Here is a 13,733-nt window from a genome sequence, read left to right on the forward strand (position 1 = left end):
AGATGGGGACACCGAGGTGGGGACACTGGGGTGGGGACACCGAGGTGGGGACACCGAGGTGGGGACACTGAGGACAGCCCCCTCCTGTGTTATTTTTGGCGGTGTCCCCATGGAGGGTTGCACTTGTCACCCCCTCATGACATTTTTGTGGGTGTCCCCGAGTGGGTGGCATTGTCACCCGCCATGTGGGGGTCCCCACAGAGGGGACAGTTGTCACCCCCTCCCCATGTGGATGTCCCTATGGAGGCTGGCATTGTCACCCCCATGTGGGTGTCCCCAAGGGGGTGGCACTTGTCACCCCTCCATGTGGATGTCCCCATGGAGGATTGCATTGTCACCTCCCTATGCCATTTTTGTGGGTGTCCCCAAGGGGATGGCATTGTCACCCTCCATGTGGGCGCCCCCACAGGAGGATGGCAATTGTCACCTCCCTATGTCATTTTTCGAGGGTGTCCCCAAGGGGGTGACAATTGTCACCCTCGATGTGGGTGTACCCACAGGGGTGGCATTGTCACCCGTGGAGGATGGCATTGTCACCCTTGATACAGGTGTCCCCACAGGGGCGGCATTGTCACCCATGGAGGATGGCATTGTCACCCCCAAGTGGGTGTCCCCAAGGAGGTGGCATTGTCACCCGTGGAGGATGGCATTGTCACCCCCATGCGGGTGTCCCCACAGGGGTGGCATTGTCACCCATGGAGGATGGCACTGTCACCCCCATTTGGGTGTCCCCAAGGAGGTGGCATTGTCACCCGTGGAGGATGGCATTGTCACCCCCATGCGGGTGTCCCCACAGGGGTGGCATTGTCACCCATGGAGGATGGCACTGTCACCCCCATGCGGCTGTCCCCAGGGGGATGGCATTGTCACCCGTGGAGGATGGCATTGTCACCCCCATGCGGCTGTCCCCAGGGGGATGGCATTGTCACCCGTGGAGGATGGCATTGTCACCCCCATGCGGGTGTCCCCACAGGGGTGGCATTGTCACCCGTGGAGGATGGCATTGTCACCCCCTGCGGGTGTCCCCAAGGAGGTGGCATTGTCACCCATGGAGGATGGCACTGTCACCCCCATTTGGGTGTCCCCAAGGAGGTGGCATTGTCACCCATGGAGGATGGCATTGTCACCCCCATTTGGGTGTCCCCAAGGAGGTGGCATTGTCACCCGTGGAGGATGGCACTGTCACCCCACCCCACTGTCACTGTCACCATGCGGCTGTCCCCAGGGGGATGGCATTGTCACCTCCAGCCAGCAGAGCTTGGGAGCTGTCACCGCGCCCCCTCCTCGGGCGACACGAGGTGACAGAAGGTGACACAGCGCGGGGGTGACCGCGGGGCGTGGGAGGGGACAGCGCCAGGTGCCACCACCCGCCCGGCCCCGGCAGCTGTGGCTTTGCTACAGCGAATTCACTTTGGTACCGAGAAAAGAAATTAATTAAAAATCAAATTAATTCCGGACGCATCCGCGACTGCTATTGCTGCTGGCACTGGGGCACGGGCCGGTGTCCCCAGGGCCACCAGGGGACACCTGGCGACACCTGGGGACAAGGAGAGAGGGCGGGGACTCAGCGCGAGGGCGATGAAGCCGCTCTGGAAACCACGAGGAGCTCTAAACCTAAGCAGGGATTTGAAATCCACCCCCTAAATAATACCGGACGTGATTTATTCATTTCTCTTCTTTTTCCTTTTTTTTTTTTTAATTTTTTTTTTTTTTTAGATTTTTCCCCTCTTTAAATATTTATATATATATTTATATTACGTATATTATATATATATATAATATGTAAATATATTTTTTAAAACAATATAAAATGTTAAGACACTTCACTTAAATGTAAAGAGTTGCTTTTTTTGCAATCCAAAGAAATTGCATCATGATTTTTTTTTCCTTTTTTTTTACCTTCCTTTTTTTTTTTGGTCTTTTTTTCTTCTTTTTTTTTTTTGGTTTTTTGTCCTTTTTTGTGTGTGTTTTCTCTTTGTTATTCAAAAAAAGGCTCTCGTTATTTCTGTACAAAAATGATCGAGATACAAAAAAAAAAAAACCACAAAACAAAGAAATCAGAGGAAGTGGGGGGAAAGGAAGAAAAAAGGAATTGAAATGGAAAAAAAAACCCTGAAAATAATCAAATAATCAACCCAAGGACGAAATAGAGAACAGAAGGAATGATCGGATCTCGTGCTGCACACGCAGAACACACGCACACACACACCTGGGCACACCTGGGGTACATATGGGTACACCTGGCCACACCTTGAGAGCACCTGGGCACAGCTGGATACACCCGGGGCACACCTGGGCACAGCTGGGCACACCTAGAGTACACCTGGTGCACACCTGGGCACAGCTGGGCACACCTGGGACACATCTGGGGTGTACCTGGGCACAGCTGGGCACACCTAGAGTACACCTGGTGCACACCTGGGCACACCTGGGCACACCTGGGACACATCTGGGGTGTACCTGGGCACAGCTGGGCACACCTAGAGTACACCTGGTGCACACCTGGGCACACCTGGGCACACCTGGGACACATCTGGGGTGTACCTGGGCCCAGCTGGGCACACCTGGGACACATCTGGGGTGTACCTGGGCCCAGCTGGGCACACCTGGGACACATCTGGGGTGTACCTGGGCACAGCTGGGCACCTCTGGGGTGTACCTGGGCACAGCTGGGCACAGCTGGGCACAGCTGGGACACATCTGGGGTGTACCTGGGCACAGCTGGGCACACCTAGGCACAGCTGGGCACAGCTGGGGTGTACTTGGGCACACCTGGGCACAGCTGGGCACATGTGGGACACATCTTGGACACATCTGGGGTGTACCTGGGCACACCTGGGCACACCTAGGCACAGCTGGGCACCTCTGGGGTGTACCTGGGCACACCTGGGCACACCTAGGCACAGCTGGGCACAGCTGGGGTGTACTTGGGCACACCTGGGCACACCTGGAGCCCACCTGTGGCACACCTGGCCCGGCCGCGCTGCAGGGAGGTGGCCACGGGCCACCCGCCCGGTGCCCCCCAGGCTGGGCAGGGCCGGGGCTGCTCCCCCGGGGCTCCAGGTCCCCGTCCCGCCCTCTCGTCCCCACGGGGAGGGGACAGAGCCGCGGCCGGGTGACCCTCCCGGCATCACCGCACCCCCGCTCCATCCCGGACCCCTCCCCAATTCACACCCGCGCCCTGCGGCCCCTCCGGCACTCCCGGGGACCCCCCGGCCCCCCTCGAGGGGACCCGGGCGCGGTGGCGGCGGCGGTGACAGCGGCCCGGGATGTCCCCGAGCCCTCGGCCCCGCCGGCCACCCACCGGCGAGCCCTGGCCGGAGCTGTCCTCTCCTCCTGCGGGGACAACGCGGCAGCTCCCGGGGCGCTCGGGGGCCGCTCCGGGGGTCGCTCCGGGGGTGTCTTCGGGCGCCGCTGCTTCCCGATTTTCCGCGCGGTGGGAGCTGGAAGCTGCTCCTGGCTGGACGCTGGTGGGGGGAAGCTCTGAGAGCTCTTAAATAAACAGAAAAAAAAAAAAAAAACAAACAAAAAAACAAACAAACAAAAAAAAGAAACCCAAAAAAAGGCGGGGAGGGGAAAGGGGAAAAAAGAAGGGTGGGGAACCAAACCAACAGCGATCCAAAGGGGAGGAAAATAAGGAGAAAAGAAGGGGAAAAAAAAGAGAGAGAGAGAGAAACAGAAAGTGGCTGGTTGGCCATGGCGGAGCGGGAGGGGACACAGAGGTCGGGCCGAGGCGCGGCACAGGCGAGACACAAAAGTTCTTTTGGCGGAGCGGAGGCGACAAAAACACGGATCAAACAGAAAGAGGAGGGGACACAGGTGACGGATTCCCTCCAGAGCGCCTCAAGGAGAAGCCAAGTCCCAGGGAGGAAGAGGAGCCCGAGGAAGAGAGGAGGAGCCCCCGGGAGCAGGAGAGCGGCCGGGCGGAGCTGGCAGAGAGCTCAGAATGAGATGGAGGAGTTCCTGGCCCCAAAGGAAGTCAATACGGGGATGGATGTTCTGCCAGCTGCGGGTTTTTCTGAGACCGTGGGGGAGGTCTCACTGGCCTCTTTAGATGGTCTAGTGGCCTGGAAAGAAAAGCAAGATTCAAGGAGGACGAGGAGGAGGAGAAAGGGGTGGAAAGTCCAAAGGAAAAAAAAAAAAAAGTTTAAAAAAAAATTACAAAAGAAAGGAAAGAAAAAGAAGGGAAAAAAAAAAAAACCAAAAAAATCCAAAAACAAGGACAGAAAAAAACCCAAAAGCAACCGAGAAGCAAAGGGAGCTCGTTCAGAAGCAGCACTGAGTCAGGCCTGAGGTCAAGCAGCTGGAAAAGGGCCACCACAAAGAGCACGACAAGAGCGGGTCCCACATGTCACTGCACGGGCAGGGGACGTCCCCGAGAGGAAAGGACGGACGGACGGACAGACGGGCACGCGGACACACAGGCACACACAGCCGGGGGGGGCACAGGGGACACGGGGGAGGCACAGGGGGGACAAGAAGGGCAGCGTTAGAGCGGGCACAGCCCCCGGCAGCGCCCGAGGGTGGCGGTGCCCACCGTGTCCCTGTCCCCACCGTGCCAGGGGGGCACGGCCCGACCCGGCTCGAAATCCCACAGGAATGAGGAGAGGGATCCTCCAGCCCCGCCTCGCCCTCAGTCGGGGGCTGGGCTGCTGGGGGGAGAGGGGTGGGACACGGATAAATCCTGCACGGGGACAAAAGTGACACGGAAAAGTCCCGCTGTGGCCACACCGGCGAGGGACACGGGGGACCGAGGTGCCACCGCGGCGGCGACACCGAACAGCCGGGGCTGTGCTGCTGGGTGGCCTCCAGGGGAGGGCACCTGGTGGCCTCACAGGCTCAGGAGATGCTTCCCGGCCCCTCAGGTTTGTCCGGTGTCCAGTCCAGGGAGAATCCAGAGGGAACTCTCTGTCTCTCCCTGATTCCACAGGGTGGGACAACCTCGCCTGCCAGAGGGGACAGTCAGGGACACTCTGAACTCAAAAAACCTCAAAAAATCTCCTCCCTGGAGAGGGAGGTTTTTCCACTGGGAACGGAGCAGCCGAGGGGGGGTTGACCCTTTTTGCCAACAGGTGCCCATTTTGCTCATTCCACATTTTTTACCCCCAAACCCTGCTGCGAGGAGCTGGGAAATTCCTGCGGTTTGTCTGACGGACGCACGAGAATGGGCAGAATTGGGTTTATTGCACGGTTTGGGGGGTGGAAAAGGGATCGAGACACAGAGCCAGGGCAGAGGAGGGGTCAAGGTGAACCCGCTCGTGGTGCTGCTGCCCAGCGAGGGGGAAAGGGGTGCTGGGAGGGGGGAACAGGTCAGCAGGGAGGGAGGGAGGGCACCCAAGTGGCCGTGATCCCCTGGCCTGTGGCCCGGGCCAGCTGGGAATGCACGGGCAGCACTGAGGTGACAGCAGGGACAGAGTGGGGGGAGCCCCGGAGCTGCCCCCGGGGTGGGGAGGGGTCAGTGCTGGCTGCTGGGTGCTGGGGGTGCTCCATCCCACCCCAAAACGCTTCTCTTCCAGCTGCTGTGGCCCCGCTCACCCTGTCCCCAGTGTCACCACCCCACCTGGGACACCCACAAGCTGCTTCTGTGGGTGCATGGGGGGGCCCCGGCTCCCCAAAACCTCCCCCGGCAGGGAATCCCCGTCTCCAGAGCTCACGTGGCTCTGCCACGCTCATCAGCACGGCCAAGGAGGTGGCATTGTCCCCCGGGGTGAGGGGACAAGGCCGGGGCTCAGCCGCCCCTCAGGGTGACACCCAGCGCTGGGCGACACACGCGGCTCCAGCCTCAGCCCACAGCGAGGAGGAGTTTGTGACTCTCTCGTGTCCCTGTCCCCAGCGCCCAGGGCGGGCACAGAGTGTGACAGGAGCCCCTCCCGCACCGCCACCACCGCGTCCCTCTGTCCCCAACCCCGCCGGGCTCAGCCAAAGCCGAGAAGGCACCAAGAAAGAGAGAACGCAGTCCCAAAACTCATCACCCTGCCCGAGGGCGGTGCCAGGGCGGCGGGCAGCCCTGGGGCGGCTCTAGGGGTGGAGTACCTGCTGCTGGCTCTGGATCCGCATGTACTCCATGCGCTGCTTGATGTGCTTGCCCTTGTCGGGGCTGCCCTGCTGGCCCTGCTTCAGCCGCGACGCCGGATTCACCACCTTCATGGCCGGGATGGAGACGCCACCGCTCTGCCGGGACACAAAATCCAGGGGGCAAAGGGTTAAAACTGGTTGGCGGAGCCCTCGCCGGCACCGCTGGATGCCTGGAGCTGCGCCACCCCTGCCGGCACAGCCCGTGGGGACAATGCCAGGCCAGGACGAGGTCACCGGCTCGCCGAGAGCTCCGAACCCCGCCGGGACTTACCGGGAGCCGCCCGAGAGGGAGTTTAGGGCACACACGGCACACACCGGGACACCGAGGGCGGGGCGGGACAGCCCGCGGGGCCAAGAGAGAGGGAAAGAGGCGGCGGCAGGCAGAAGCAGATTCCAGGTGGGAACGGCGGCAGTGGGAATACAGAGGAGTTTATTTACCGAGCCCAGGTGAGGATACACAGACGGCAGTGGCACACACCCCGTGTGTCCCCTCCCGTGCCAAGGTCCCCTCCCGGTGGCCTCCTGCCTGTCCTGTTGCAGTCCAGGTTGGGGAATCCGTGGCTCAGGTGAAGCCCTGAGTGGTCCCCACAGATGGGACACGGGGGATTCCCGCACCCCGCAGCACGAGGACATCATCAAAGGATGGAAAATCCTCAGCTGGGAGGGACCCACGAGGATCATCAGAGTCCAAATCCCAGCCCTGGAGCACCCCACAAGTGCCTGTGCCACACCATCCGCAGCATTCCCAGCCCTGGGAATCTTCCCAAGCAGCTCAGAATCCTTGGAATGCGACACCAGCCCCGCCCTGCCCTGCTCTGCTTTAGGACTGACCCATCACAGCCTCTCCCGCCTAACCCTGAGCCTGGCTTTGCCCAGCCCCAGCCATAAATCCATCCCACAACTCCACTTCCCGTTTCCCGGGAAAAAAAAACTGGGAAAATTGCAGGTCCACCCCCGTTCACCCAGTGAGAACCCCCCGAGGAGGGAGAGAGCGGCTCCAAGTGGAAAAGGAGATTTATTCCCCAGCGCTGACTGTTAATAAAGGAGCAGGTTGTCGTCACAGCACAGCTCAGGGCATTTTTCCCTCTCCCTGTTTTTTTCCAGCTATTCAGCTGGATTCCAGCAGAAAGCAATTTGGGATGGCTTCAGGGAGCTCGTGCTGTGGTTTAATTAGGAGAAACATCTGCCAGGCTCCAGCTGCCTCTCGTTAGGAGAGGGATTTTATGGAAAATGGTGAAACTGAGAGCAGTGCTTCGGCACCCAGCCCTGGCTGACCCCGTGGGATGCTCATGGATCCTGTGGGATGATCTCAGACCCCGTGGGATTTTTGTGGACCCTGTGGGCTGCTCTTGGACCTCATGGGATGCTCATGAATCCCAAGGGATGTTCTTGGATCCCATGGGATGCCCATCCTGGACCTGGTGCTTCAAAATCCTGCCAGGACAGAAGAATCCCCCTCATCCAGGGTGTAATTCCAGGACGGGATCAGCCAGCACCACCCGGCACCTTCTCCCTTCCAGCTCCTGCCTCTCTCACTCCTGCCCTTCCCAAAGCCCTCCAAGTGTCAGGGAGAAGAGGAAGATTTGTTCTCCACCTCGGCTCTGCCTGGAGGTGGAGTCACAGAGAGGGAGCAGGCAGAGGAAGAGACATCAGAGTGAATCCAGGGCAGAGCAGGGCACGGGGGAGAAGAGAAAATGAACCTGGGGAATGCCGGGGGGCAGCTGTGGCTTGGGGAGCAGCGCTGGCTTGGTCCTGCTCGGAAAGGGACTCTTGGCAGCGCCATCCTTGGCCTGGCTGAGGTCCAGCGCGGTGTCACCGTCGCAGCCTCCGTGCCCGAGGTCCCCTGGGCTCTTCCCGGCCTCCTCGGATCCCAGCACATCCTTGGGGAATGCGAATTCCACGGCGGGGTGGCTGCTGATCTCGCTGATGGTCATTTCCAGCTCGCGGATGGTTTCCTCCAGGCTGTCCAGTCTCTGGTAGGTGTCCTCATAAATCTCCTTTTTGCCCGGGGCCGCGGGGGACAAGTGGCCTCTGCAGAGCCCCTCCGCCGTTCCGGGGTCACCCCCGGCAGCCGGAGCTCCTCCATCCCATCCCGGAGGTGCCGTGGCGTGGCTGGAGCGGGCAGGGATCCGCTCCAGGGGCTGGTGCTCTGCCCGGGAATGTCCCGCTGCCCGCGGGGCTGGGTCCCTGCCCGCGGGACCCCCGGGATGTGCCCCCGGGTGGGCCGCCGGCTCTTGGCCTGGGGCTGGCGGGCTCTCCTCCCTCCACGCGGCTTTGGGAACCCCAGCTGAGCGTCCAGGAGCGAGCCTGGCTCCTCTTTGGGAGTCCCCATCGCCATCGGGAATTAGGGGAATGATCCCGGCACGGACAGAGGGGAGCGCGGCCTCCGCAGCTCCGGCACCTTCCCCGCGGCTCCGAGGAGGCTGCACAGCCGCGGGACTTTGGGGACAAATCTTGTCACTGCCTCCTGGCCTGCTGGCAGCGTCCAAAGCCGCGTCCCCTGCTCGTCCCCCCATTTTATCCCTCGGGGCTGCCAAAGGAAACGCCCGGGATGCGCTGCCGGGGGACCGCGGGGCTCGAGGGGGTTCCTGTGCTGGCGGGGACTTTGGGAAGCAGCCAGGAGCCGCCACACAACCTCTCCTTGTCCCCTCGGGTGGCAGCTGCCCTCCTGCTGCTGCGCCGCCCGGTGCCACCCACAGCTCCGGCTCGGCTTCGGGGGACGGCGGCTCCGACACCCACTCGGTGAGCACGATCTGGGGCAGGGAGAACGCCCGGGGGGCCGGGGCTGCCGGCACCAGCGGCTCCTAGGCAGAGAATTCAGACAAGATTAGGGGCCAGGCGGCAGCGGGGTTTGCCTGGGGAGGCACCACAGGGTGCCACAAATTACTGGGGACCCCCACGCCGGTGCTTCTGGACACGGCGGAGTTCCAGGTGGGAGTTTGGGAAGGGAGGGCTCAACTCCGTCCTGCCCATCCCATATAGCCCAGCGGGATTCATGGCACGGACAGAGAATGGAAGGGGATGTTCAATTCCCTCCTGTCCAGCTCTGACATCCCACAGGGACTGGACAGGGATGCTCAGCTCCCTCTTGTCCAGCCCTACACCCCACTGGGATCCAGACCACAGACGGGGAATGGAGGGGAAGCTCAGCTCCCCCCTGCCCAGCCCTGACATCCCATTGGAGCAAAAAACTTTAAATCAAAAACCAAGTTGGTGTTAGTGCACCTCCCGAACACCTTTGGAAATCCTGCTGCCACCAGCAGAAATCCAGACAGCTACAAACTGGGAGCACTGGTGTGATCTCCAGCGGGGGCCGAGCCATCCCAACCAAGCTGCCGAGGGACAGCTGACATTTCCCACCCTGAGGGGCCAAAAATCCCCCAGAAAATGCTGCTCTTCCTGCCCCACTTCCCTGTTCCTGTCCCGAGGGACATCCCCGGGATGCTTGAGGGCCCCGGGCAGGGCAGGGAGCTGGAGGATGCCCGGGCAGAGTCGGTGCCCCTGCAGCTGCCCCCGAGCCTGAGCACCAGCGCTGGGGAGGCCACGGAGCTCTAGGGCTGCAGCCGAGCCCATCCCGGCTCCGGAGCAGAGGGACAGAGGGACAATCCAGCCCTGGTGTCCCAGGAGAGGGGGGGACTCAGCAGGACCCCTGCAAGGTACCAGACCCCCCCAGGAGCTGAGCTGCCGGGATGAGCCAGAGCTGCCCTTGCTGCTGGCAGGGCTGGAGCCCCTGGCCTGCTCTTTGCCCCCCATCTGGGTATTCCCTGCTCCGTCCTGGCATTCCCTGCTCCATCCCAGCCACTCTCCAGGTGTTTTCCTCCTGCTCTCTCCATTCTGGCATTCCCTACTCCATCCCATTTGCTCTCCAGGCATTTTCCTCCTGCTCTTCCCACCCTGGACATTCCCTGCTCCATCCTGGCCTTCCCTGCTCCATCCTGCAATTCCCTACTCCACCCTGGACATTCCCTGCTTCATCCTGGACATTCCCTGCTCCATCCTGGCATTCCCTGCTCCATCCCAGCCACTCTCCAGGTTCTCTCCAGCCCAGAGCCCAGCACGGATCTCAGGAGGGCCAGGATGAGGCTGGACCTGACTCCAGGCAGATCCCAAACCATCGGCCCCTGCTCCAACCCTTCCCTTTCCATGCATGGGCCGGGGTCTCCCATGCACCGCCCACCCCCCGGGTGTGCCATGAGAGCGGCGGGTGCTGCCCGGGCCGTGCCCGGTGTGGTGCTGGGGTGGCCCCGGGAGCCTCCCGGGAGCCACGGCAGTGGGTTAGTGCCAGCTCCGGTGCCGTGTCAGTGCTGGGAGCGAGGCAGTGTGGAGGGAAGGAGGTGATTAGTTGGTTAAATCAGAGAAAAGCAGCACAAGTGAGCAGAGAAGAGGCAGAGGAGGAAGGTGAGAGCGCAGCCCCGTGGAGCCGTTACCTTCCATCCTTCAGCTGCCACCGCGGCTCCGTTGGGCCACGGGTCGGAGTGGCCCGGGGACACGGTCTCGAGGGGGTCACAACGGGGCGCGGGGAGGGAAGGGGAGGCAGAGCTCCGCTGAAACACCTGGGGAGTCAAACACGGCCATTGCAGGGACGGAGGGGCAACCCGGGCCTGCAGCGGGCTCGCGGAGCTCACGGCCTGAGCAGGTGGGATGGTGGCGGTCGGCAGGGGCAGAGGCAGCATTGTCCCCTGTGCTGGTGGCAGTGTCACCTGTCCCCTGTGCTGCTGGTAGGACCACCCGTCCCCTGGCCAGCAGTGTCACTGGTCCCCTGGCCAGGAGAGTCACTGGTCCAGTTTGGCAGCATCACTGGTCCAGTTCCCCTGCCTGCAGCACCATTGCCTGTCCCACATCTGCAGCATCACCTGTCCCCTGTGTCATCACCTGTCCCCTCTGTCACCGCCTGTGCCCTGCATCATCACCTGTCCCACACCTGCACCATGCCCGGTTCTCCTCCCTCCTGGAGGAAAACCATCCGAGGAAAAACCATCCAAGGGAAAACCATCTGTGCCTCGCCCAGCAGTGCAGCGCCCAGCTGTGCATCACCCAGCTGTGCATCACCCAGCTGTGCATCACCCAGCTGTGCAGCGCCCAGCTGTGCATCACCCAGCTGTGCATCACCCAGCTGTGCAGCGCCCAGCTGTGCAGCGCCCAGCTGTGCCACACCCAGCTGTGCATCACCTGTCCCTGGCGGTGCCACCTCTCCATCCCTGCAGCCCCGGGTGGAGCAGGGACCCCTGTGCGGTGCCGGTGCCGTCACACCACGAACCCCCCCTCGACCTGTCCCCCGAGCAGAAGGGCGGGGCAGTGTCACCTGCGGGGCAGTGTCACCCGTGTGCCGGTGCCACCTGCGGGCCGGTGTCACCTGTGAGCGGGTGTCACCTGCGGGGCAGTGTCACCTGTGTGCCGGTGCCACCCGCGGGCCAGTGGCACCTGCGGGCCGGTGTCACCTGCGTGCCGCGCTCCTCCCGCGCTCACCTCCAGCTCGGCCAGGATCCGCTCCTCGTCGTCGTCGTCCTTGAGGCCCGAGGCGATGACGGGCGGGGTGGAGGCCGGCCGGGCCACCTCGGACACCGCCCGCCGCAGCTTCACCTGCGGCTTCGGCGTCTCCAGCTCCTCCGACTCCGCCTTCTGCCGGGGGGAGCAGCGGCCGTGAGCGCCGGGGGCACCGGGGGGAGCGGGGGTCACCAGGAGACATCGGGGGACACTGAGGGACACCGGGAGGTACCGAGGGGACACCGGGGGGCACTGAGGGGACACCGACGGGCATCAGGGGACACCGGGGGATACCGGGAGGCACTGGGAGGCATCTGGGGTCAGTGGGGAGCACTGGGGGACACCGGGCGGCACAGGAAGATATCGGGGGACACCAGGGGACACGGAGGGACATCGGGAGGGGTCGCGCTGACCATCCCAGCCCAGCCCCCATCCTCACCTTCATAAAGCCGGGCTCCTTCTTGCTGGTGACAATGACCTCGCCGCTGCGGGTCGTGGTCAGCCCGTGCGACGAGGGGAAGCTCCGGCGGGGCGGGGGAGGCGGCGGCGACTTGGAGGGTTTCTCGGTGCGGTACCGCGGCACCGTCAGCTCGTCTGGGCACAACGGGGGCTCTGAGGGCACCGCGCCTGGCTCTGCCCCTCTCATCCAACCCCCCACCCCCACCTCGGGGGCAGCACCGCGCACCCCCAGCCCCACCTCTGGAGGCCACCCCGTCCCTCCCCATGCCGTACCTGAGCCCCGGCGGCCGTTGGGGTCCCCTTTGCCCCCCGATTTGGGGGTGTGCTGTGGCTTGGAGGGTTTGTGCTCGGGCGTGGAGGCGGCGCTGCCGCTGCCCGGGGTTTGTTTGTGCTTGGCGGCGAATTCCAGGTCGGGGATGGCCTTCATGAGCTCGGCCTGGGTCTCCTCCAGGAGCCGGTTGATGTCCTTGGCGCTGTACTGGGTGAGCGCCGCCCGCTTCTCCTCCCAGTCCCGCTCCGCCGCCTGCGGACACAGAGCCCGCTCCAGCCCCGTCCCGGGCGGGCACGACGTGACCCCACAGCCCCGTGACACCCCCAGACCCTGCGAGGAGCTGGGGGGGGCGGATTTTTGCCCCCATCCCCAAATTTCACAGAATTCACAGAATCACTGGGCTGGGAGAGGTCTTTAAGATCATTGAGTCCAACCCTGCCCCAACACCTCAACTAAACCCTGGCACCCAGTGCCACCTCTAGCCTTGCTTAAACACCTCCGGGGTGGTGACCCCACCACCTCCCGGTCCCTGGGAATTCCCAAAATTGCCCCAAATTCCCAGAATTACCAAAATGCCCAGAATCACAGAATCACTGGGTTGGAAGAGACCTTCAAGATCATCGAGTCCAACCCAGCCCCAACACCTCAGCCAAACCCTGGCACCCAGTGCCACATCCAGCCTTGTTTAAACACCTCCAGGGCTGGTGACTCCACCACCTCCCTGGGCAGCCATTCCAGAACTTCATCACCTTTCTGTAAAAAACTTTTGCCAAACATCCGACCTAAATTTCCCTTGGTGCAGCTCGAGGCTGTGTCCTCTGGTTCTGTCAGTGCTGCCTGCAGAGAGAGCCCGAGCCCAGCTGGCCACAGCCACCCTCCAGGAGCTGTGGAGAGTGCTGAGGTCACCCCTGAGTCTCATTTTCTCCAGGATAAACACCCCCAACTCTCATCCAACCCCCCCCTGCAGCAGAGGCTCTACCAGGACTCCTCCACCGAGGAGCAGCAGGACGGGCACCGCTCCCCTTCCCATTTTCACCTTCCCAGACCCTCCGGAGGAGCCCCCCCGGGCTGAGCCCCCCCACAGGCCGTGCTCTCACCTCCACGGACACGGCTTTGTCCGCGCTCTTCTTGCTGGGGGTCTCTGGCCCCGTCTGCGTCTTGGCGGGCACCATCTCCGGGGCTCGGGAGGGGTTATTGCTCTTGCCCGGGTGGCTCTGGGGCTGGGGGGCGAAGCCGGGCACGCCCAGGGGCTCAGGGGTGCCTGTCAGGTGGTGCAGGCTCACGGGAGGGCTGGTGGGCATCTCCAGCTCCAGCCCTTTGCTGAAATCCGTCTCCGGGGCCACCTTCTTGGGCGACTGGCTCAGGCTGCTGGGCGAGCTCCACACGCCCTCGTCCACTTGTCTAGGACAGAGCGGAGGCACTGAGGGGCCGCGGGCACGGGGGC

General features: G+C 62.7%; 1 protein-coding gene across 8 annotated transcripts in view; it reads right to left on the minus strand.

Annotated features, from left to right (window-relative positions):
* Positions 1-3,153: 3,153 nt before the first annotated feature.
* Positions 3,154-13,733, minus strand: part of SRCIN1 (SRC kinase signaling inhibitor 1) — a 67,328-nt gene continuing 56,748 nt past the window's right edge. For 4 of the 8 annotated variants that reach the window (XM_068211828.1, XM_068211829.1, XM_068211825.1 and 1 more), the window contains 6 exons: positions 13,387-13,690; positions 12,292-12,541; positions 11,999-12,153; positions 11,542-11,694; positions 6,034-6,171; positions 3,154-3,492 (listed from right to left, as the gene is read on the minus strand). In XM_068211828.1, coding sequence (XP_068067929.1) covers positions 3,169-3,492; positions 6,034-6,171; positions 11,542-11,694; positions 11,999-12,153; positions 12,292-12,541; positions 13,387-13,690 — 1,324 coding nt within the window. In that variant the 3' untranslated portion in view covers positions 3,154-3,168. Of the gene's footprint in view, positions 3,493-3,572; positions 4,068-4,228; positions 4,355-6,033; positions 6,172-10,406; positions 10,629-11,541; positions 11,695-11,998; positions 12,154-12,291; positions 12,542-13,386; positions 13,691-13,733 lie in introns of those variants that run through there. The other 4 variants (XM_068211830.1, XM_068211831.1, XM_068211827.1 and 1 more) reach the window with 3 other exon arrangements.

Source organism: Anomalospiza imberbis, chromosome 22, assembly GCF_031753505.1.
Source record: "Anomalospiza imberbis isolate Cuckoo-Finch-1a 21T00152 chromosome 22, ASM3175350v1, whole genome shotgun sequence".
NCBI classification, from domain to species: domain Eukaryota; kingdom Metazoa; phylum Chordata; class Aves; order Passeriformes; family Viduidae; genus Anomalospiza; species Anomalospiza imberbis.